This window comes from Heliangelus exortis, chromosome 7, assembly GCF_036169615.1.
Source record: "Heliangelus exortis chromosome 7, bHelExo1.hap1, whole genome shotgun sequence".
NCBI lineage: Eukaryota > Metazoa > Chordata > Aves > Apodiformes > Trochilidae > Heliangelus > Heliangelus exortis.
This window is the reverse complement of record NC_092428.1, coordinates 27,616,781-27,643,159: the sequence shown is the minus strand read 5'-3', so window position 1 is coordinate 27,643,159 and position 26,379 is coordinate 27,616,781. Positions and strand designations below refer to the sequence as shown.

Below are 26,379 nucleotides of genomic sequence, written 5' to 3'. Positions count from 1 at the left end.
TATGGATATTCACTCCAATTTGTAAAGATTATTTTCAAGTCTAATCCTTCCTGCAACACACTTGTGAACCATCTAGTATCTGCAAATTTAAAGCATTAATATGACACTGAGCAGTTCTATTAATACCTTTAATAAAAACACTGACCAGTTCTAAAGCTAAGACAGATCTTTGAAATTAACCTGCAGTTAATATAGTTAACTACACTCAACAGGTAGTTAATTCCTCACTGTAGTGATAATGAACCCTTAGGTATGTTTTTCTGACCAGTTTTGCACCTGCTCCACAGTGATGTAATCATGACAACGTTTCCCTACCTCACTGATAAGGGCATCGTGTGATAGATTTTACAAGAAGCTATATGGCATTATAAATGCCAAAGAGTACAAACATCAGATGCTTCTTCCCCCACTGAAAAATTACTTTTATCCTACCTTGGAAGAAAAAGCCTATTCTTTTCCTTTGATTTGGTTCATGAAAAAACATCTAGCGAGGCTTTTAATATTTTCTTAGCTGCTTACAAACAGCTTAGCTTCAGTTGAAGGACATTTCTGGAAATTTACTGACAATAATTCTCTGCCTTCTCTTTTCCTCCCTTTGTACTGAACTAATTTATGTCCACTGTTTTCTAGGAGCTTACAGTACATTGGATGCTCTAACCAGAGGTGAAACTAGAACATTTCATGCATGGGTGATTTAGTCATTAACAAAATTAATAATGTGGACTTGCTTTCCATGTGTATGGGAAAAGAGGACAAGCTCAGGAATATTGCTAACACATGCTATTAGGGTACAAAGTAAAAATGGGGCATCTGATACTTGCATGTGGGTCAGATTCACATGGGTATGGTGTTTTTGTAACATGTTTCCACCAATCTGGAAGTATTTTTCCTAAACTTTGTGAAGAAATAAATTATTACGGTTTGTAAAATTACTGCAGAATCAGTATTGTACATAATTAACATACTCAGAGAGCATAATGCTCTAAGAAATGGGTGATTAGTTTTAATTAAGATGAAAACAAAATACATATGATATAGTTCATACTTTTATAGTGTGTATTATCAGATATTGAAATATGTATTAAATATAACACATTAAAGTATCAGAATGTCTTTCTCAAGATGTCTGTATCTCTGAATAGCAGCAATGCATCCAGACTAAGAGGTTGCATCCAGATTAAGAGAGTAACGTAGTGTCCATTTCCTAATGGACAGATGTTTAAATATAAATTACCTAGGGATAAACAGGATTATTGGGATTATAACAAGGGCCCCCGTAACACCAGGAAGCTTCCAAACGCCAGAACACTCTTCCAACCCCAAATTTCTCCTGACTACCACATACTATTCCCTCCCTGACTATGGCTGAATGAATATAAAAAGCCTAAGAAACTACATCTGTATAGACAGGTAATTCTGATTAACTGGGATTTTCAAAAGGCATGTGGAGAACAGAAAGCTGAAAAAGCTCAAGCTCCAGTGTTCACTGTGCTCTCATCTTTGTTAAATAAATGTGGGTCGATTGATTGCTAAAGCAGTTTACTATAATTTACTGATGTTACAATTTAACTGCCATGATGCACTCAGTCCAGTAAATTCAAACTAAAATATCAAATGATATTCTGTTTTCCAGAAATTATTTGTGTGTAAATTGAACAGCATGGATTAAAATAACGGTCTGTTCAAATATTCATATTCCCTGTAGTACTTTGGCTACTATACAACTGTCCTAAAATAACATTACATTAATTTTAATTAAATTTTGCATTTCAAAGCATTTTTTCCCACACATAGTATGTTTTTATACGACTTCTGTCAATACTTGAAGATAAAAGGAAAGCCAAAGGTTATATGTTAATTATTAATTATCTGTTGAAATTGAATGTAATGAGCTTAGTTTATACCAGGTCATACTAACTCTTAACTATTATTTGTGGACTGTTAGAACCATAAAAACTATAGCTCCAGGAAGGATAAACATTGCATCATTTTATCCTTGAGAACTATTCTACCCTTTTGTAGACTATGTCCTTTACCCAGATTTCCTTCTAATGGGTTTTTGTTTTTTGTTTTGTTGGGGTTTTGTTTTGCTTTGTTTTATTTTCAGCCTAAATTTCCACTTTTACTTGTATCTGCAGGTTCCTCAAGAAATAAGCATACACATGCCTATTTTGTCACTCTACCAAGAGAAGTCTAGAAGATGCCCAGATGAAATGCACAACCACCATTTGCTCAGAGGGATGACACTGGATGGCACTGAACATGTTCTGCTCTGAGAGTAATTTGATTAATAGTTCAGGCACTAAAAAAATTAGTGAAGTTAACTGATTTCCACTTACATTGATCACTTCATTCTCTTTACCTTGAAAATTATTAGTTCTGACTTCAGAAGAGAGTTCTCTACATAGAAGAAACTTCAGTGTTTCCAAAATTTTTGAAGAATGAATAATTATGTATATTATGAAATAGTAACTTTCAGAAAGAAACGGGTCACTGTGGTTAATTTAGAAGGCCCATACTATCTATGCCGGGTAAAGAAAAATGCAAATTCTCTGGAATAGATTCAGGCACAATATTAGTTTCTCTTTATGACTACTCAATTGCACAAGGACAGATACCTAAAAATAATTTCTGAAAAAAACCCCAAAATTAATAAAAAATAACATACGTGCCAGGAGAAACCAGATGCTTGAGGAAGCAGATAATTTGTGAAAGAATATCAACAATATTGCCATCAGCTGTCTACAGTAGAAAATACACCACACATAACAAGCAACCAAAATTTTGGTTACCATTATTTAACATAATTTCTAGTAGACATGATTAACATTCAATAGTAAATAAACAGAATTTTAGGTAAAAAGAGTAGGATAAGAGATAGAAACTATATGTCTTCTAGGCTTGGATTTTGAGTTGGGTCCCCGCTCTTTGGAGGAAGGACAAACCTGACTTTGTTCCTCTGATGCTTCCCTTGCTGCTGCTGACTCACTTGGGTCACATTTATTAACCCACTGCCCAATTTTTCCCAAATCTGAGAAAATCTAACAAGGAACTAAAGAAGAGTATTTGCATTTGCCTCAAATTGCTAACTGTAAACCATCAAACCTTGTTGCTTTCTCTTCATGGCAGAATTCTTCCAAGTTTGTATTTTTGTTCTTTGCACCTAGACCCACTCACTGCTTTCTTACTGGGCACTAAGCAAGGGAGATGTGTTTGTGTTTTAATAGGGGACAAAAAAATTGACATTATGTGGCCAACACTGAGGAAACACAGATGTAGATACATAGCAATTTGGGCCAACCTGCTCTTTTGTTTTTGTTAAAAGACAAAAAAAAAAAATCACCCATTTTGGTGTAATCCTCTTCAGTTACAAAGAACAGAGTCACTGTCCTGATTCCTTTAAAGCTGTGAAAACAAATCCAGGTGTATTTCTTTTTGGAAATTTGGAAGTTATCTGGCTTCTTCCCAGGGCCCCACTAAGGACAGCCTTTCCCACTGGCTGCTGTCTTTTGCTGACAGGTAATTTTAAAAAAATTCTCCTAATGCTTTTATGTTTACAACTACCTTAACCTAGTACACTTGGAAGAATTTGACAGACAGCAGGAATAAGTATACTCCATTATAACATTCTCTACAGCAGTAATTTATATTAATATTTAGAAATCTCAAATTCAACAATAAATTCTACTGAACAGAATACCACAACTATTAATTTTAAAGTACCCTTATCAGCAGTAATACCTACACCTAAGCTTCCTTCTATGCATACACCCAGAAATAACATATAATTTCTTTTTATTATTGTCTTTGGCAATTCCTCAGGCTAAATACAGTGCACAAATGTAAGAAGGAACTTTAGTTATTATGCTAAGAAAAATGAACAGTTTTCTTCTCCTGGTGTTTTCCCTCCCCTTTTTTTTTTTAAATTATTTTTTTTTTTAATAAAGAGAAGTAGCCCACAATTTTCCTTGCAAAACCTATTGTCATATGTTATATTTTATACCTTCTGAGTTTTTGTGGAATGAAGAAACAAACTGATTTGTTAGCAAGCTTTCATAAATGCCCTGTGTTAGATAAGTGGATGCTTTGTCCACACACGGACACTGATTTCCAGTGTCTTTTATGCATATTTGTTCAAAAGTATATATCTACACGTGCTTACTTTGAGAAAAAAATTGCTAGAGGTACTAGGGATGGGAAGGACTTTTCATATCTCAGATGCACATTCTTGAACAGCTGATTTTGCTACTTATGTTTCTGTTCCAGACTTGGTGCCCAGAAAAACGAGCCAAAAGCCAGATCTCTACTTCCAGCTTAGAAATTTCTTTTCAGCATGATTTGAACAAAAGAAGAAGAAAAAATCTGATTGTTACCCTAACAAAGAATATGGCAGTATAATCTATAAGAAAATTATATACCTATATGATGTCTAAAGAATGACAACTTCAAGAGGTAAGATACAGTATAATATAATGGCCTACAGTTTGCCTTTGGACAGGATGATTTTAAGATGAAACTGATAAACTTGTGGAAGGGAAGGTCTGCAAAGCAAACCAGATTACTATTTTTTGCCTTACAACATATGCTTTAAGATTTAAAAATTATTCCCGTAGTGTTTTCAAAGAAATATTTTCACTTGATGCATAATTTGGCTTCCATTTTTATCCCTACATTCCTGGTGATTTTTTCAGTATAGTGAATTTCCCCTAGTCTATACACTACTCAGAACTTGGGTCAAGTCCTGCCCCTGTGCTCAGCGCTGGTGAGGCCTCACCTCGAGTCCTGTGTCCAGTTCTGGGCCCCTCAGTTCAGGAAGGATATCGAGGTCCTCGAACAGGTCCAAAGGAGGCAACTGGGCTGGTGAAGGGACTCGAGCACAGATCCTATGAGGAGAGGCTGAGGGAGCTGGGGGTGTTCAGCCTGGAGAAGAGGAGGCTCAGGGGAGACCTCATCACTCTCTACAACTCCCTGAAAGGAGGTTGGAGCCAGGGGGGGGTTGGTCTCTTTTCCCAGACGACTTTCAACAAGACAAGAGGGCACAGTCTTAAGTTGTACCAGGGGAGATTTAGGTTGGATATTAGAAAGAATTTCTTTACTGAGAGGGTGATCAGGCATTGGAATGGACTGCCCGGTAGATTCTCCATCCCTGGAGACATTTAAAAAGAGACTGGATGTGGCACTCAGTGCCATGGTCTAGCAACCGCACCGGTGGGTCAAGGGTTGGACTTGATGATCTCTGAGGTCCCTTCCAACCCGGCTAATTCTATGATTCTATGATTCTATGAAGTCTATGCAGTGGGTCATGGTGAATTCCTACCAAAACTGGCCGTTCAGAGTTGATAGAGGACAGCTTAGGATTCCTTCCTGGGATAAATGCCTCTGGCAGAAGGTACAGAGCCATCAATAACTACGAGGTCTTCAGTCTCATGCCCCTTGTCTTAGGACAAGGTTCTTGGTTCGTGGAACCAAGAGGTTCATTGAAGCCTCTCAGCACTATGGTATTTTGAGATACCTGCAATAGATCAACTTTGTTTAACTCACCTCTCATAATAAATCTTTCTAATGTAACATTGAGTCTGTCACTGGTACCATTCAATACTTCTCTTTACAGAGAAGAAGCATAATGTGAGCAATGCTAATATAGAAATCAATCAGGTGCTTATTTTTATGAAGTGGCAGTATTGTAAATGCAACTTCAATTTTACAATATTAAAGGGAAGATTAACTCTAAAAATTAAGAGATTTGACTCACTGAGTTATCTATATTGTTAATAACAAGTCAGCCCCTCTCAAGGATCAGAGTATAAAGTGAACACTGCAAAAATTGGATTGGATAAGTTGTCATTTGGAAGTCTCTTAAACTGACTGCAGAGGGAGTCCTGAGACAAGATCTAGTGTCAGCTACCTAGGCATATTGCTCAAAAGGTTCATTCAGAGAGGAACCTAAATTTTAGGTTGAAGAGAATGCTGAAAATGTCATCCTAAAATAAATGCCCCGGTTAGCCTCAAGAAAACGAGATCCACAGCTGAAATAAGCAGTCATAGCTCTATTGATTTCAGAAGAGCTTGAGCAATATAACAAGTTGAGATTCTGGTCCTATGAATAGCTCCTTTGACTCCAGCAGGATTACTCACACAGTCTGTGAGTAAGTACTTATAGATGTGTAAGATATTTCCTAAGCAACAGAGCAGAAGGTACCAGAAAAGTGATCTGTGAGGTTAACAACTTTTAAACATAAAGCATATTATCCTGTAGACTCCTACAACACATGAATTAAATTACACATTGGGGTACTATAATGATAAGTATTAACATTTCTTGGTTTCCTTACATCTACTGCTGGTGATCCCTCACCCATGTTAAAATATATAGATGAACCAAGGTATTAATTTTGCTCCTTCATTTGGTGTTCAAAAATACACCACATTCTATGTGAATTAATTTTCCAAAGCTAATGACATTGCATTCCATAAGCAATATTACATACACCAAAAGTCATTACTGCATTTCCTAAAAGGAATACTTTAAAAATGCAAGTGTCATTACAATATAAAGTAACACAGGTATAGCTGAAATTCTTACTTGTCTACACTTATTAGTACTACCAACAAAACCAAACTTTCTTGTTTTTATCAGGGTTACTACAGCAAAGAGCCTAGAGCTATTACATGAATAGTTATTGTTACTAAGAAGTAATCTATTTCAGTTTCATTTGTGTGTTTTTAAGAGTTGTTGAATATTCAAGATATTAAAATTAAGACTAGAAAAGTGTTGGGTTTTTTTAAACAAGCATAATCTTATTTAACAAAATTAAGTAATAAGTTGTGTGGCACCCACAAAGAATTCTCTATAAATCCATATTTTTATATGCTTGTGTATGCTGTTCTTTCAAACAAGCAAATGGTGCACAGCTGACTGTATAATGAAATGCTATATATAAATATGAAAATTCCAATAAAGAAATGATATTAACCTTTAAAGTTAGAAAACCACTTTACACATATAATGACATGCTTTCAAACATTTTTACAAAAATGTGCAATCATGCTTTGCTGCCTCATTTCTCAAGAGACTGGCAATGATTTAAATGAAGATATAAGATTGTAAGTGTAAGCTCTTTCTATTGTGTAATTATAACAATATGTAAAAAAGAGATTTTAGTAAGAAAATACGTACTACTGCATTTTTAAAAACTGATTGATCTCATATATACACCAATGTATGCAATGACACATGACACATTGGCACACAAATGCATTTTTTGTGTATCTGTGGAGGGAGGAAGAGTACGTTGGTATTTGCATCAGTGACTGCATGATTCTGGACTAAAGGTAAAAATTCTTTAAAACATCTGTCTGAATGAATAGTCCAAGCAGCTAATGCTTTATCTTATCTTATGAAGGACAAATACTTTGCTAAAATACCTCAACTAGAAGCTGTGTGGTTTATAATCCCATCTGTATGAGCTTCGCTAGTGACCTCAGTGCAATCTTGTCAGCAAAAAGTTCGACACACTATTAATGCAAAATCATTTGGATGCAAATTTTATCTGCAGTGTGATGCCTTTCAATCAGAAGTTCTTCATGAAACAAAACCCTTGAGCCACTACAAAACTGTCAGGCAACCTATCAAGCTTTTCAGCAACATGATCTATGAACACGTTCTTTTCTACCCATTCTCAACAGAAGATTGAATGATTCTTTAGATATGAAGCATGCAGAGACAATAAATAATATTATCTTCAAATTTTTTAGTTAGTAAGGCTGGGTCATCTATCTTTTTTTTTTTAATTTTAGAAAAAGGGAAAACAGAGTCACATTGAAAGTTCATGGATGGGCTCTTGGGTGAATTCTGGATATAAAATGCAAAAGGCCTAACATATCTTATAGGAGAAAATGACAGCTCTTAGTTTTTCATCCAGTGAACTAACAAGTGAAATTTCCACAAGAAAGGTACTGGTAGAAAGATTTGTGAGCCTTTAGAGAAAAAAGAAGAAGATATTAAAACCTAGAGTAAATATATGATCTTTTTATGTCATATAGACTCTTCTAAAAATGCTTTGGTGCCTCTAGACTTTGCAAAACTTAGGAAACTCCTTTAACTTAATTCATTTACTTGACAAACAAATATATCCTGCCCTTTGTCTGCTACTACAAAAAGTGTCATACTTGCCTGAAAATCTTAGCCTGCTCTGTAAGTAGGAACTTGAGGTTTGATACCCATGACAATGTTTCCAGTCCCTTCTGGTTTGTATCTTAATAAACATAGAGTGATGAGGATAATTTTCTGGAAGTCATCTCAGACTGTTCAGTATCATTCCTTTCAAGATCAAGCTCTCTCAGATAAGCCACACACTTCACTATCTTGCTTCAGCCTTTTTTACAATCTTTTTTTAAAACATCACAGATCCATGGAAGGAACAGGTAGGGGAAGTTGTTAAGGGATGCCAAGGAGGAGGTCCTTCATGTTCTCCCGCTCAAAGTTTCGTTGATCTTTTTGGAAGTATGAAATAAAAGACAGATACTTCTTGTTTTCTTTCAATGCAGAAGGTGAATAACCTTGATGGTGCAAGGTGAGAGTGAGTGCTGTTTCTTCCTTTTTCAGAAGGCAGGAAAGAAGAGCTCAGCCAGGAGATGAAGAATAAATACAGATGTTCAAAAATCCTTTGATAAAGTGTATCTTAAGAGGTGTCAATGTAAGTAGGAAAAAGATGAGTACCAAAAATTTTTGATGAATGAAAATTACCAAAACTCAAGTGTTGGGCCTAGAGAAAAATGATGTCAACTAAATACATCAAAATCCCGATAGATATGGAAAAAAGAAGCAAAATTCAGCGTTGACAAATGTAAGTTAGTCTTTCAGAAGACAAGTTTATTTATTTATTTTACATGTATATATAGTAAGCATAAATTAATATTAACTTCTCAGTAAGATTTGGGTAGTGCTCTGAGCAGTGAAAAGCAAATATTTGCTCAATGAGCAATGAATTAGGAAAGAATCTGTAGAGGAAATATATAGAGGAAATAATTCATGGGAAAATTGTGACAGTCCCATTACACAATGCAAAGAACTTACTCTTTGTACTGGGTTGAGGCCATGTTACATTCAATTTGGAATCAATAATGATCCCATTCAGCCAAGAATTAAAGTCAGCAGGCAAAAAAGGATAAAGTTTTAAACTTTCAGCTACACAAAGAAGTCTATGAAAACAAAACCAAAAAAATTATTTGCTTATCTCAACAGCCTGATAAAATTCATTACTAAAAAACCCCACATAACTGGATAGAAAGTTTTTTACCTCCAAGAGGAAACAGCCTGGGATGAACAATAAATGGATTAATAGCCATTAGCAGTATGCTTTTTCATGTTTGTTTGTCTTCCTGTATTTCACTTTCTTACTGTAGTTTGCATTCATACTGAAAGTAACATCTAAAGAGTCAAACAAATCTTTCAAAAATGATGAAAAAGATGGAAAGTTTATTTGCCTAAATGGGTGGACTTTAAAAGTAGGAACTTCAAAATTATTTTCGACAATAGATTGCCTTCTACTTTTATGTTAGTCACATGAGTTATTTGAAACACTTTATTCCAAAACACTTACAAAAATGCTACCTATAAAAAAAAATTAACTGATCTAGATGAAAGGAAAAAATATGTAGAATGATATTGGAAATTTGTATTTTACATGAACTGCTGCTGCTGTGTGAAACAGCAGCTTGAAAATAAAGATTTCCTTAAACATTTACGATTCTTAATGCTACCATAGTCTGGGTACCATTTCGTACTTCATTTAAAATAGGAAGATACACACAATAATGGAATTTTGAAATGAAAAAGGAACATTTCTGAAAGAGAGACAACTCAATTTCTCTAGTTATATTCAAGGAAAACCAATGACATAAGGAAAATAATACTTAGAAACTTTTTATAGGACAGTGCCTACAGACTACATAAAAATAGAGTACTCCAAAGATCTAGGAAACTAACTATGGAAAACAGATTAGACTCCCTACACATATAAAGTTCTGTGTTCAAATTTGTTCTTGACAAACCTGAACCTTCATAACATGAACTGGAATCAAAACATTACTACATTTCATCACAATAAAATTTTGTACAGAACTATCAATGGGGTAAGGATTGAGATAAATTCAAAAGAAATATTAATAAGTCGAACAGAATATTGTAGTTTAAAGCAACTTCCATCTGTATTTTGCAAGTAATAACAAAGGCATGAGCACTTGTCCTTAAGAGGGATAATATGCTTACTAATCTTCACCTGATTAAAAAAAATACCTAAGTGAAATAACTACAGTAATGTACTATTTTCTTCACAGCACCAGTGCAAAGCCAAACCTGGGCATTAGTATGATATAATTTCAGTGAAGGAAAACTGTACATTCTAGTCACCTGGCACTTTCAAAGTATATATAAATTCACTATAAAACCTCAGTTAAAAAAAAAAAATGCATTCCTGGTTCCAGTATACTAAGAAAAAATAACTCAAGAAAGACAGTCCTTTTTTAAAAAAAAATCTAAATTACAGGACCATTAAGCAAGTGCTGTTTCCAAAAATCATCAAGATTAAAAGGTTCAAGTAGAAAAAGTTCTGGTCTTATGCATATTAGGAGAACAAACTGACACGTGACACCTATCAGCATACATCAGCTGAATCATGTAGGAGCATACATAACCTAAATTTCATCTCATATGAGTCTAATGCTTTATAAAACAGATAAGAACAAATATTTGGGCCAAATTCTCAAGCACAGATATAACAATTTAGACAACACAAGAGTAAGGTGACCTTATGTATGAGCATTTACTGAAGAGCTTCAATTGTGCCGTGGTTTTAATGACAGAATTACTGATATTAATATAAACAGAATTTTTCTTAGAATTAAAAACAAAACAAAAAAAAACCCCAAAACCTAGACAAACAAAAAAGACATAATTAAGAAAGAAAGTATAAGCTCTTTACAGAGACCATTGTCTTCTACTGTATGTTCCAATGACTGTTCATAACAACACAGCCTAAGTCAGAGTATCAAATACCTGCTAAGAAGTTTGCTACCCTATGAGAAGCATTTACTCATCTTACCAGTGGTTTTGCCCTACTATTTTTCAGCTATTGAGAAGATTGGAATTTTTAAAAGTATAACCAGCTGGTTGAAGGTGGTGATTATCTCTGTGTATATAGCACTGGAGCAGCCTCACCTTGAGTGCTGTGTGCATCTCTGTGCCTCACAATTTAAAAAGGATGCTGAGGTACTTGAGCATCCAGAGGAGGGCAATAAAGCTGGTGAAAGGGCTGGAAGGAACATCCTGTGTGAAGTGGCCAAGGACTCTGGGGTTATCTGGTCTGGAGAAAAGGAGCCTGAGGATTGCCTGCATTGCTCTCCTGAGGAGGGGAAGTAGAGAGGGAGGTCTGGAGCCCTTCTCCCTGGCACCCAGTGAAAGGATCCATGGAGAGGCTTCAAAGTTGTGTCGAAGGGAGATTTCAAGACAGATATTAAGAAACACCTTTTTTTAGTGGGAGTGTGGTTAAACACTGGAAAAAGCTTCCTAGAGAGCTAGAGAGGTACCTAATGGCCCAAGCCTGCCAGTGTTCAAAAGGCCTTTGGACAAGACCCTTAATAACATGCTTTAAATTTCACCAGCCCTATGTGGTCAGCCCAGATAAGCACTGTAGGTCCTCTCCAACTAAAATTATTCTATTCTGTTCTATTCTATTCTATTCTATTCTATTCTATTCTATTCTATTCTATTCTATTCTATTCTATTCTATTCTATTCTATTCTATTCTATCCTATCCTATCCTATCCTATCCTATCCTATTCCTTTATTATCCTATCCTATATATTCCATTGTAAAGAAAATATAGCTTTCTGCAACTGAGTATTGCAATTTCTTTTATTTTTGGCAGGAGGAAGTAACAAAGTTTTCTTCTTCAGCACAAAAAGTCCAAGGGGAAAAAAAAAATGGAAAAAAAAAAATTAGAGGGGTATTTAAATTGTATATGCAGAGGACAGTGAAAGTGTGATTGCCATCAAAGCTCTCAATTTATTCTGAAAGATAAAGCTCCCACAATAGTGTTAAAGTTTTTTATACCTCTCTCCGTCGAGAAGCCCAACAGGTTTGTTTGATTTTCCAAACGACAGCGGCTACCAGCAGTAAGGATAAGAAACAACTGCAATTACATAAAAAAAAGACAAAAAAAAAAAAAAGTAATTTTAACATAATGGTCTGAAGAAGCTTATGTTTTCAGGGTATCACAGGTAATGAAAATACATTTAAGTGTGGAAAAAACCCCACAGAAATCAAGGCAAACTAAACTATACCAGGATGACAAACAACAGACAACCAAGTTCAAAGTCAGAAGAGAATCCATGCCTCTGTATGATTGTGTCCATAAAATGGAATTACTGTCTCCATTAGCATCTGATAAGATCCACTACAACCAACCAAATCCCCCCACAGTTTCCACAAATATGCACTGCACGTTCCACATTCAGCAGATGAAAAAAGATAATAACTGTAACAAAATACTGATACCCATTTATACCTCTCAGTTTGTGAATTCTGAATAATTTCCTGGGATGCAGCAGTGATAACTCTACAGGAATGATAGTTACTCTGAGAAACCAGGCTTCCTCATGACAATAGGTCTGTTTTAGCAAATTGAGTACTGCTGTAGTGAATTGCCCAGGGAAAACATCCCAAAGAACATTATTACATTACTGTCCCAAAGACACAACAGAAAAGAAAAAAACTTTCATAAATCAAAATTATTAAACTTGTGCAGTTCACAACTGGAGCATATGCCTTCTCTCTCAAATATTTTTGTATTTGTAACATTTAGTACACAAAGGATTTTGGCAGAAAGATCACTGAAGTCTTCACTTTTAGTAACTTTCTGGATACTGACAAAAGGCTTCTACAGTTGACACCTGATGCAAGCAATCAGAACATCTTGTAATATGTTCAGACAGCTTTTTATAAAAATATCTGGATTTTCTACTTGTGAAGAATCTGCTGCTCACAGTATTTATAATTAATACAAACCTGTCACTATTGAACTCTGTCGGTCATCCTTAATTTTTTTTTTTTTTCCAAAAAAGTCTCAAAATGTATTCTTTAACTATATATATTTATATATATCTATAGCTTTATCACCATGGGCAATGCTGGGAAAGAACTCCTTGAAGTAGCATTCTAGTGGAGTACTGTGAATAAATGCCAGCTGTAAGCATTATCCATGCAGTAACACCATTTCCCTGCATAATCCTGTAAACAGACCTGAAATTATGACCTAGAAGATACATCTCCAGAAATACCAGCATTTAATATTAATTCATAATATGGAGACTATTAGAAACCAGTTTATGCCAACTGTAGTTTAATGTCACTATTAAGATAATGAGATGAAAGCACGCAAGCAGCAGAACCAGCTGTACCACTGGGTATTTAGCAGCAAAAGTATCATTGCTCAGGGTAAGTTCAAAACTCACTCTCCATAACAGAAGCTTTCCTTGATGGCTAAAGTAACACAGATTTATATGCCTTTTTATCACTCTACTATTCACTTAAAACTCCTTTCACAATGAGCTTTTAAAATTCTTATTTATCAGTTTCTTCTTTGAACACCCTTGAGAAAGATTGCCAGAGCGAGACGGAATTTGAAAGGAAAAAAAGTATCAAATATATAAAGCAGTTTGGGCACAGAATGTTCAATTAAAATTAAGAGTTTGATTTTTTCCTTTAGACTTAATTCTGCCTGTTTAGCTCCAAGACAGCTGATTGTTCAGAACCTGAAAGGAAAAAATTGTTAAAGGATCTGTTTCTAGATGCAAAGTTTGACTTTCCTTTTTACAGCCAATGTCAACCACCAACATTTTTTTAGTAGTTTTTTAATGCTCCTTGGGACTTAGGGATTTTTATGGAAAGGAAGATATATTTCCCTCTCTCCTTGTAGGGCCATTTTAAATGCTGTATTTTATTGGTTCTTGGCACAGATTGTTTAAAAAACAAAGGTATTTGGAACTTTGATTGGTTTTGATCAATGGATCAGAGCAGTTCAGCATACCTAAGAACCATTCTGCCAATAGAAAATTGCTGGAAGAGCCAACAGTATGTAATAAAATTATGTGAGAGGCTAAGTGCTAGTTCAAGAACCTTAGGGAATTCAGAAGAGAAATCTCAACCTTATTCTTTAATGAATCTCAGTGTTAATCTTTTTTCTACATGGGTCTTCACTGAAAGAAACTAATGCAGTAAGAACATGTTAATTGATGCACCATTTTATTAACACAGCATTTCTTATTAGAACAGTTTCTCTTAAGATTTTTTTTTTTTACGACAAAATATTTAAGTAACACAAAGAATGTCACAAAAAAAAAACCCTGACCATCAGAGAATGTTCACTGTTTTGTTTAATGCATCACCCCAGTTGATGCAGTGATTTCACTTTTTTTAAAATTAGCCTTTTGCTGTCTCCCTTTCTCCTGTCAAGGAGCAAGGACAAGTTGAGTGTGAATTTATATTTTCTGTCTAGGAAAAAACACAACAAGAAACCCTCCAGTGACCACCAGAATAAATCCACTTTTGCAGCACCATTTAAAGTCTTTTTAAACCAATAGCTGCAAAAATACTACTTTCCAGAAATGCTTTCCCTACTATATCCTGCATTGTCTAGCTGCTAACTGCAACAGATGCTCAGGGCCAACATCAGAGTAGTGCCATGTTGCTATAAATCAGCATTCTGTGCATGAAGTAAGGGTAAGCCATCTCATTTACTCTTCTCCTCCTTTATAGCCCTCCCAAAAAAAAAAAAAAAAAAAAAAAAAAAAAAAAAAAAAAGGTTATGGAAATATTGGCAACTCAATTTCGAATGATGAACTCAAACCTCATGGAATTTAAAAAACATGAATGCATTCAAGAGAGGTGAACACAAGAAACTAAGAGAACTTTGAGCTGGGTGACTGCTTCATTATGACAAGGAATGGAACCTCTTCCCTTAGAAAATTCTGCTCACATTTATTAATTTCTTGACAAATCTCTTAAGCTAATAGAAGAATAAACTTGAAAGTTCTGGCTGAAAAAACTTCATCCAAATTGCTTCTGTGCTCTGTAAGTCAATAGAGCTGGGTCATATGATGAATTTCCCTGTCATCACTCAAAATATCATTTACTTTATGTACAAAGCCAAAATCAGAAACAAATGTTTCAAAGACACACCCCAAAAAATAATACAAATCATTGGAAATTACAGTGCTGACAATGTGATAAATTTACTTAACACTTTTTTATGGTCTTTTCTTGGCAAGTAAACATAAAATATTTGATTCTTCTGGGGTTTTTTTATATAAATAATCAAAAGGAAAAAAAAGTCAAAATTCATGTAATGAAGAGAAAACAGACATGAAAATAGATTTTGTCAAACTAACCTTGTTCCAGGCTGTGGTGAGATTACAGCCTTGGTTTATTTACGGCAATAAAAATTAAAGCTGACTGCAAAGGATCTCAACAATATTGAATGATTTGGCAATAAAATAAGAGAATGAAATTCAGTGCCAATGAACTGAAGGCAATGTGCAGAAGAAAAAATATCTCTAGCTAGAAATACACAATGATAGGTTCTAAATTAGCAATTACCACTCAAGAAAATGGTCTTGAAGTCATTGTATATAGTTCTTTGAACATATCAACTGAGTGTTTAGTGCCAGTCAAAACAGCAAACACAATCTTAGGAAAAATTAGAAAAGGAATAAAGAACAAAGCAAAGTATTGGGATGCCAGCATAAATCTATAGCATGTCTGTATCTTGAAGTATCCACCTCATCTGAAAAACACAAAGGCAGACTAAAAACACATGAAGGAGTCCAGTTCACTTGGCTAGGGAAATGAAATGGCAGTAGAAATCTTTTTGGCTTTGAAACAACAGGGACTTAGCTGAAAGGTGTCATGAAAAAACACTGATACAGGGAAACAGAACAACAGAGCAAGTATAGATGGATACTCTCCAATCCCCTGGTATACCTCTTAGCTCCTTCTTGAGACAGAGATAAAAGAGAAGAAAGCCCAATCACAAACTGTGGGGCACAACAGAGATCTGTTCAGTGAAAAATAAATCAATTAAAACTGGCCAGCTGACAGCTAAAAGAGAAATTGTCAGAAGAGGACCAACACTGTCAGCTGTAACAAGAACAAAGAAACCACACGGTGATGGCCTGGTTGCACCCTTTTTTTTTTTTTTTTTTTTCTTAATTTTATTTTTATTTAATCAACAATGCCTGCTAAGTTGTATTTAGATGGACAAGGAATCCAGGCCTCATTGGCTGATCAAAAGATAGGTATTCCCCTTGGAATAAAGCAATTGTCAAAATAATTTAGAGATTAATGTGGCTGACCCACTCAACATGAATTGCTTATAGGATACTGAAGTAAAAAGGATTAAACAACTTTAAATACTCATTTGCACAGGAGGAAGAGGCACTTGAGAGATGACTTTATTACTCTACGAGGCATTGCCAAAACAGATAGTATCAGACTTGTTCTTGAAATTCTGATATTTGCATTTTTTAAGGGAAACAGGAATAGTGAGAAGAATCACAAAAAAAATATTGAATGGTTGGAGGAAAACTTGGACTTTGAATGACATCTAATAAACAGATAAATGCCTTTGCAATGCAGATGGCTTATGAAATGTTGACTCAGAGTAGAGAGCGAATGACTTTTCAGCACTTATGGATGTAAATCTTCCCAATAAAACAATTACCATGCTGAGACACACTTGAAACCACAGCAGCCCAAGCATTATCAGGATATTGTAGTCTCCAGAACACAGAAATGATCTCTGGGAAGATAATGACACAGCTTTCCACAGCTGCCTCTTCAACCATGTGGAATGAAACAGGGGAATCACATAAAGGAATGCTGGAAAGCAAGCAGTTGGTCACCAGTGGTGTGTGTTACAGGCTGGATGAGTTATTGTCTTCGTATTAAGTAGGAGCACATAAAAAATTAGAGAACGGGTGAACTGAAGAGAAAGGCCTGAATGTAAGCAGTTCATGTCCAGTGCATCAGACACAAGGCTGGGCTGCAAGAGAACCTCAAGGCCAGGCAGGTGATCTTCCCAGAACCCTAGGTGCTATAAAAAAGGGAAATACTGATTTAATAGCACACTAAAAAGGAAAACTGCAAGGAATAATTTCTGCCTGCATCAGTATTTCTGCAATGTCCAAAGTAAAACTGAGAAACCACGTTCTGCGCATGTGATATGGAGGCAAAGTGAAAACTAACATTAATCACTAGCACAAAGTGTAAAAGGGATCAGTGGATGGGCTGCTGCTTGCTATCTGCAAATTAAAACAAAACCTGTAAATCATCTTTAAACAACCTCAGATTACAAGGATAAATGCAAAGAAAAATCTGTGAAATGCAGTGGTCAGTGTGGTTCGACTAGAGGAATTTAATGACAGATTTGTGCCTTAAGATCTATGAATGCAATATAAATTCACTATAGCATAGCATTTCCTTTTTTTTTTTTTTTTTAATTACATATTAATGCCTTTAAGTTACATATTGCATTCAGAGTACCTGCATTAAAATTAAATAATTTATTTATTTTTGCAGTTATATAAAAGGAACTATTTCATGAATTAAATATAAACACTTTACAGATGAATATTGTAAAAAGAAAGTAAACAGAGAAAAACCCAAAACATTCCATCCTTTTTCATTTCCTGGTCTCCTATTTAACATGCAAGGAGAAATGAAAATGTCCAAAAAGACAAAAAAAAAAACCAAAAGCCCACCACATACAAGATGCATGTCGTGTGGATGTCACGTCCTCAGCACCATTTTACTCAACAGATGATCTCTTATTTGCCCACACTGCTGACAGGCACTTAGAGAAGCACCCAAAAATTAATTTCATAAAGTTATTTAGGTGTATAGCAGTCTCACTGACTGCACAAGTGTATATTTTTGTATTGCACCTTCCAATTCTTTTTTTGAAAATAGGCTTTGGGCCATCAAGGCAACTACTTCTTAATTGAAAAAAAAATATTGCTTAAAACTTGAACCTTGCTGTGCTGAGATAACAGCTAAATATCCCTCTACATTGACAAACAAATTGCCCCTTCATTTCTTTTTCTTTGCCAAGAGTACAAAATAGTACACAAGCAACAACCTCCACAGTGACCCTACAGCAGTTTTAATGTTTCTCCTCCGTGCCACCTGTTATAAAAATGAACAAAAAATATTAACATCCAGTAAACAAAATGGATGGCAAATGCTTTTTAATGCAGTTGCATGCAAAGCAAAAGTCTCATACCTCAGTTAATGTTTTAAAATTAATATTGCAAAAGTTTCCTTAGAGATCACGTTTGTTTCCTAAGATCTGTTTTTCTGACATTATTTACTATATTTTCATGGCACACAGAACGCATTTTAATTGATATGTTATAAAGCAAGCAGAATTCAAAAATAAAAATAATTGAACAATTATTTTTCTAAAACAATGATTTCCAATGCAATAATTGTCACAGCAACTGATTTCTCTCATTATACTTGACAAGAACATTCTGTTGATGATTAAGATATGCTAAGCTCAACCATCCTTGCTTGTGTTAACTAATGCATAGATGACAAGCAGCTCTAAAGATTTCAACAGGATAATCTGAAGAATAAAGCACTGTAAACATAGTATCAGGAGTGTGATATGTGTAAGAGCAGTACAATTTTTCTAACGGTTTTAATGATTAACTAAATTGCTCTGAATCACACGGTTTTACAGTGTTTTAAATATGAGCATTTCCATGACTAGCAGACCAGAATGATTTGGGGAATCAAGTGTTATGGTTCCAAATGAAAATTTGTGAAGTTCCAGAAGGAAAGTAGGCTTGGCTAGCAACTGAGTGGAAGGTGCACCTTCCAGTCCATATGGTCAGAGCAAGAAACCTATGGCTGACGCTGTGGAGTCAAGACCTATCAGCCCCTTGCACTTCTTCCCTGGGCCAAGACAGCTCTGGCTGCCAATGCCCATAAGGTACTGACTCCTAAGCCAGCATTATCACTTAGGTGATTCAGGAATGTCCTTTCCTTTTTTCTTGCTGGTCATGACAAATACTACCAAGTACCAGCAGCTCCACACACTGGGCAGGGCTTTTTTCTCCTTACATCAGTTGAGAATCTATGCCCCATTCTGCCCCTGCTGTTTTAACCTCCTGAGCTCCATCCAAATTTCCCCATGTAATTTCTCCATGAAATAAAGGAACCCAAGGGAAATTTCATTCAGCTCTGAACATTCTAATCTTAAAGCCATAGAAAAGGTCCAAGCCCTCAGTTCCTGCTTTCTGAACTGGAAAGCGAAAGAAATGCTTGAATACGAAATAATTATCTGTGATGGTATTTAAAACTTCAAGTATTAGCAAAAATCATTTAAATGCAAATTTGTATTTATTTATGTGTCTCTCAAATGGAATTCACACAAGTTAAGCTACACCTTTCAAGTTCATTTGAAACTAATTACATGGATAATTCTACTTATCCAGATGCCAGCGATTAAAATGTTATTTTTGGATGCAATCCTGAAAATTCATATATTCCCATAATTAATTCTTGTGTGAAGTCTCTCATGGAAGTCAGATAATTGCCTGTAAAATTCACTTTTCACGAGTCCACGGCTATCAACATTATAAAAAACTGAATAAAAGTTAAGAAGAAATACATATGGTCTTCTAGTAGCCTGGTCCTCTCAAGCAGAACCCTATGCTTGGTAAAAATAAAAGGCAAAGTATATCAGATTTGGTTTACTGTGCCATGGTTAATTCAGAGTTGCAGACCATAAAATTACTGACCGAGGTTTTAAATTAAGATTTACAGAAACTGCAAGGGGATAATGGAAATATCTTAGCTCATGGATTAAAAACTACATCCCTATATGGACAGTCAGTTGACAGCACTTTTCTTTAATACATGAAAAACTTCTTAAAGACAGCAATAGAAATTTTGTATACTCTTTTCTGCATTTCCAACAGCAAAGTAATTGCCAGGAATAACTCTGCAGGTATAGAAAACACTAATATATAGTTATTCTATGGTACGAAAAGGCTGACAGGGTATACAATAGGGACCAAAATGGATCAAAACGTAGAAGAAACTCAACTGTTAAATAGTATAAGCTTTTCCATTTAGAGTATTTAACATGTATTTATATGAAAAAAAAAATAAAAAAAAAAATAAAAAGAAAATTAAAAAAAAGGAATAAAATAGGAGGTTTTTTAAATGACTTCAGAATCCTGCATTCCAATACAGTGTTCCTTGGTGGCAACCTGACACCCATCAAGTATAAATGCACACGCAAGTTACACCCCAAGAAAACATAAAACTTTTGCACAGATTTCCACGTGGTAATAGAGCAGTCCTTTTCACTGAAGAAAACAGACCAGACCCAAAGAATTTCCTACTCCTAGTGTAGGGAAATACAATTCCTGTTTTCATAACATATGTCTCAGAATCAAACAGAAGCTGAATATCTCCTCTTGGAAACTTCAGTGCTTCCAGACACTGGAACAGTCTGCCCAGGGAAGTGGGGAGTCACCTGCCATGGAGGTGCTTAAAAGACTTGAAGATGTGGTGCTCAGGGACACGTGTAGTGGAGGACTTGGGAGCTGCAGGTTAATGGTTGGATGTGATGATCCCAAAGGTGTTTTTCCAGCCAAAACTTCCTTAATTTTATTCTATGATTCTAAAATTCAGAATATATGAGCTGCTTCCTCTACCCAAGTACTTCTACCCAGAATACCATACAAATGGGACAGCACAGGATTTGCTTTGTGCCTGTGTACACAATAATCTATAAACAGAGGATTAATTGCATAGATGGAGATGCTTTTGCTGTTTTGCATGTAGAGTGTGACTGGCTTTGGAAGTTATAAAGATTTATTGCAATAAGAGATGCTTGTTGCCTCTGGCTGGCCCATCAGCCATGGTAAATGCTTTCCATGGCATTAGGATTTCTGGTTTGAGATTGGTTTTGGCAGTGAAGATTTGTAGCACTGCAGAGGAGACAAAATAAAGGTCATGGGCAAATTAAAGCCCTACCTGTGTGCCACGGAGCTTTCTGACTTGCTTCCACTGGTGGATGGTGTGGCACAGAACATTTGGATTGCTTGACTGAGTTAAGAGTATTATATGAAAGGAGAATGAGCTTTAAAAAAAAGTGTCCTGCCAAGAGCACACTGTAAGACTCTAAAGGAGCATATTTAAAATTACTGCTGATACCATAACCAAAATAATTTCGCTGAGGAAGAAGAGCCAAATTAAGTGAAATAATAATCTAAAACCTTAATACTGATGTTAATAAAACTTTTTAATTTAAACTCTGAATGAATAACTGAAAACAGAGATAAAGCATCAATGGTATCTACCTCCTTTTATATAAATTATAGCAGCATCAATGAAATAGCAATAAAAAAGAAATTAGTTTATTAGTAAGAACAGCTACTACATCCATGTAAAATCATTTACTAATACATATTGAATGCAGAAAACCAACTTAATCCTTCACCTCCTGAGGCATTAACTCCAAATCCCATAATAGTTTAAAATAATCTCTGACAACTCCCCTTGCAAAACCTGGGTTTATTGGTCTTTGCTGTGCAATGAAACATCAAAATACTTTTTGGAGGTAAAGAAAAACTGTTTGAGCAGATAATTTTTTATTTGCAGGAACGTTATTATGAAAAAAAAAAACCAGCAGATCTTTTATTATTATTATTATTATTATTATTATTATTATTATTATTATTATTATTATTATTATTATATTATTACATACATGTGCTAAAATGTTATAGAGAACGTAGGGTGGAGTTAATTTGTTTAAATAATTTTTAACTGTGTGTCTTTACTTTGAACATATAAATATTCTGTATTTCCCTACATAATTCATGCATACATATATATATGTGTATATATATAAAAAGATGACTTTTCTTACTAAATCTCCCACAAGCCATAGCAGGAGCTACCATAGTAATGTATGAATGAAAGATCAATTATGGGAACAGCCTTTATAGACAACTAAAAAGGGAAAATGGATATAGTGTACATCAGGATGCTATCCAGAAGACCAATATTCACATTTCATTCTGCCAATATAATATCAAGCAAAAGTGAACCACTTAGAGGGACTCTGAAATATATTACACAATAAAGCTCTAGATGTGAACTTTAACTCCCCACATTTCTTCCTTTCACCTCTTTGAAGCAGCAAATAAAGAAGATTTACAAAGGGGCTTAATCTAACATAAACTGAAATTAATCTCCATAGAATAAATAGAACATCACACCCATAAAGTGTGATAATGTTTCTTTTAGTCACAGAAAAGACTTTCATATTTCATATAATTTTATGGGTTTGCCCTTCATGGGTGAAATACTCTATATTTCTCTCAACAAGTGATGTTGACTAAAAAAACAAGATCTAAAAGGAAAAATAAGTTATTTATGTCTGTTAAATTCACAAAGAGATTAAGAAACACAGAACCTAATATTTTCTGCAGTAACTTTCAGAAAGAATTAGAAATTAAAAATATTGTTTATATTTCAAAATAGTTGTGCTTTGACTGCAGCTTTTTTGCAATGACCCTGCTGATTTATGCTAATTTAAGATTTATAATTAAGGAAGGAAAAGGAGTAATACTGAAGGCCAATTAGTGAATTTTGGGAAGGACTGCCAACCAATGCCACGCTTCAGCTGCCTTCCAAACCAAAAGATACACATCAAGAAAATTTTTTATGCTTTCCCTGATTTTTTTCCTTTCACTGCACTGTTTCTGTAGTACAGATGTTATCTTTTGATTAAAAAAAAAAAAATCACACAAAAAAAAATGTATTTAGAGAACCACCAAATCACGTCAGCCTTGTTTAGCCAATGAGACTCAAATACAACCAAGAATTTTAATACATTGCTGATTAACTTTTCCCTTCATAATGTAAAATCTAGTTGAAGATGTCCCAGCTCACAGGAGCAGGGTTTGCCTAGATGTGCCTTCCAACTGAAACCATATCTTCTCCAAAGAAGCAAATATATTTGAAGTGGTAGGTGCAAAAAAGTCACAATTCCCCTTTATTAACAGCTTTATTAATGTGAAGTCTTCCTGAAGACAAAATAAAGATTTTTAGATTTCCAGGACCAAGAATCATCATTATAGTTCTGTACTGTACAAATACAAAATCCTTGACACCTCTCAACTTGATATTTAGAATTTTGACTGAAAAGACTCAAGACATGTAAGGAAAGAAATATAATTTTGAAACTGTAGACTGTTTCTCTATCATATCACAAAAATTACTGAAAACAGAAAAAAATAATCATGATACAGAACTTAACTGGGCCATGTATGCAAATTAGATTGCAATTAAAAAACACAAATAGACAATGGAACTACATCTTAATGTGTATCATGTAGATTTTCCACAATTTTGCTTTTTATTGACAAAACGTAGCCCTCCTTGACTCAATCCAACTAAAATTTTAAAAAGCCAAAATCTACCACACAAAATGCTTCATTTGGTACCAGGAAATTCTATTGGAAAATTTTTATCAGTATTCCATTTAAAAAATGCATTAGGTGAATGCTTTTGAATGTAGATGTCTCTTCCTAAAATGAATAATTACATTTAATATTTCAGTACCTGTGAAATCCACAGCATAGCATCAGTGCAGCACTCTCTTTTCTCTCTCTGATTTATCAGAACAGAACACAAGGACTCTCACTATTCCTCTGCTGGCATAAACAGATTGCTCATTTCTTCAATGTCACTCACTTCACAGCATGCCATACCAACTGCATCTGCACAGACAGACTGGCAGAGTGCTTGAGAAAGCTGCTTGTCACTTACAGCAATGGACAATTACATTATTGCTTAAAGCAAAACCCTGATATTTTTTTTTTACTTCCTTTTGGAAATTATTTTTCTTCATCGGCTTCCGTCCCACTTCACTCGATACACCTGGAAACACAGTTCTGAGTTTAACTTTGCAACTGGTACATCCACCCTGCCATAAGAAGAGAGAATTGCTTCTCTTTCAAATTAAAAAGACAAAAACAAAATTTCAAGTCTATTTATCACAGAAAAAAACCTGTTCTAGTTCTTTTGTTTAAAGTACAGAGGGCTGGAGTTTCATAAAGAAGGACGAGGACTCTGGCAGACAAGAGCTGTGAGCACCAACACTGATTCAGTCTAAGAAAACAAATGACTAATTGCATTTAAGAAAATATGATATAAAATGTAGGGAATCAAAACACAAACACAGTATGAGTTATTGAGGATTTTCTTAGGGGAAAAAAAAAAATAAAGTGTGGCTGTAAAAAGATACATCCCAGAAAGAAGAATTCAACAGAACTGTCTCAGTGTAAGTGAGCCTGAAATGCACAGAGTCTTCAAATAAAGCCATACTTTCTTCAAGCATCTTTCAGGTGCCACCTCCAGAGACCTCTGGGGTGAACACTGCTACATAAGTGGCAGCTTTGATTCCAGTGAGATTTTATAAAAGCAGAAGATCTGATAAAATGGGTTTTGGAGTGCTAGGCTACAGCACCACACACAACGAAGAGTGCAATTTAGCATTTTCTTTTTCTTTTTTATTTTTCTTCTATAAAGGATTAAGAGAAAAAAAAAACCAAAAACAACTGCAAAGAAGTCCTGTTACTGTCACCCAAAACTTCACCCTACAACTCCCCTCTACACTTAACAAGCTCCAGAACTTATTTCTAGTTATTATGAACTGTGCAGAAATTTGGGATTAAGCACTGCACCAGGCACAACAAAGTGCTCTCACTGTACTCAATACATACAGAAAATGAGAAAAATAAAAATATTAAATGCATGTGCTTGAAGGAAGGAAAAGCCTGTCTGCTGTATATCAAGCAAATCAATAGGCCACCTTCACATATCAAGCTGAAAAACTACTTTGTACCTTGAAGAGCAGCACATGTTGAAATCACTCTGGCACTCACATGCACATCCAGATGACTTAAAAGGACACAGAAAGAAGAATAACTAGAATGCAATAATGGAAAAAAGTTCTCTTCACCGAGGGATTAAATGACTCATTTGTTGTTTTGAAGAGCAACTGATCCAGTCATACTGGGGAGTCTCTTTTGCCTGCAGGCCAATAGTAAGTAGCTGCATTCTCAAGAAGTAGGAATGTATCAACTAACTCCACAGTGAGGACAAAGTTTCTGGGTGATTCAGAGAGTGGAAGACATAAAATTACATTCCACAATTCAAAACAAACATTTAAAAAATGAAAACCCCACTCAGACTGCCCATTGCAGGGCACACAAGCTTGTCCCAGTGGAAGTCTAACAACTATTGCCTCTAAGTGATGTGAAAACTGTTTAATGCATCACTAAGTAAAAATCAATTTTATTCTACCCTCAAATGTAAAATCCATTTTGCTAAGATAACTTGATTTTCATATTACCAGAAAATATTCTAATATAGATTTAAGACTTCTGCTTTTTCTGAGAACCCAGACATGCTGGATGTGATCTGATCCTGACATACTGTGTTTTATCTTTCTTATGGAGATCAATATTCAATCTCATAAAAGTAAGCACGTCAAAAATACAGCATTAATTTATCACCCTTTAATTTACCAAAAACAGAGCACAAAGCCAGGAAGACACACTAAAGGATGTGGGTAAAGAGAAGGACTTCACCTGTTGCAAATTTACACCCAGAAGGGCAGATTCAGGTACTGAAGCTCTGGAGAGCTCTGGTACCACCTGCTGGGATGCAGCCATCCCCTCCCCCTGTGTGAAATGCAGCTGAGGTGACTCTTCTCAGAATTTGGAACACGCAGGCACACACATGGCAGTGATAAATCTGTTTTTTCAGTAACTGCATTTCCTATTGTAGCATTTCCTATTTCCTATGCTAGCCCTCATCCCAACCTAGATGCCCCTCCCTTCCTCCTGCAACAAGCACTGGATAAATTTTGAATATTGTTTTCTCTTATTCATAGTTGGCAGCTCCACCCCAAGAGCTGAACCAGAGGCAACAGAAGGAATCGTTCTGAGAGATGAAGAAGATGCCTGCTCAGAGAAAGTGCCTGGTTAGTTAGTAGCTGGTATAATGTACTTGAAACAGGCTTATAAAAAAAAAGTTGGATATCATTACTTATCACAAAAATACCAACAGCTACCCTTTGTCACCTGTAGCAATTTCAACTTTGCCTGGTGTTTGATTAGGAGACAAACAACATTTTTTTACCACAAATCCTCCTGTAGATTCTTGATAAAAAAAGTTCCAGAGAAATGTTTGAGTACTGTTACAAATCCTTAACCATATATTTATTC

At 35.1% G+C, this 26,379-nt stretch overlaps 1 protein-coding gene across 3 annotated transcripts in view; it reads right to left on the bottom strand.

Annotated features, from left to right (window-relative positions):
• ATRNL1 (attractin like 1) overlaps positions 1-26,379 on the bottom strand; it is a 462,013-nt gene that overhangs the window by 204,301 nt on the left and 231,333 nt on the right. For all 3 annotated transcript variants that reach the window (XM_071749487.1, XM_071749488.1, XM_071749489.1), the window contains exon 26: positions 12,113-12,191. In XM_071749487.1, the coding sequence (XP_071605588.1) occupies positions 12,113-12,191 (79 nt within the window). The remainder of the gene's footprint in view (positions 1-12,112; positions 12,192-26,379) is intronic.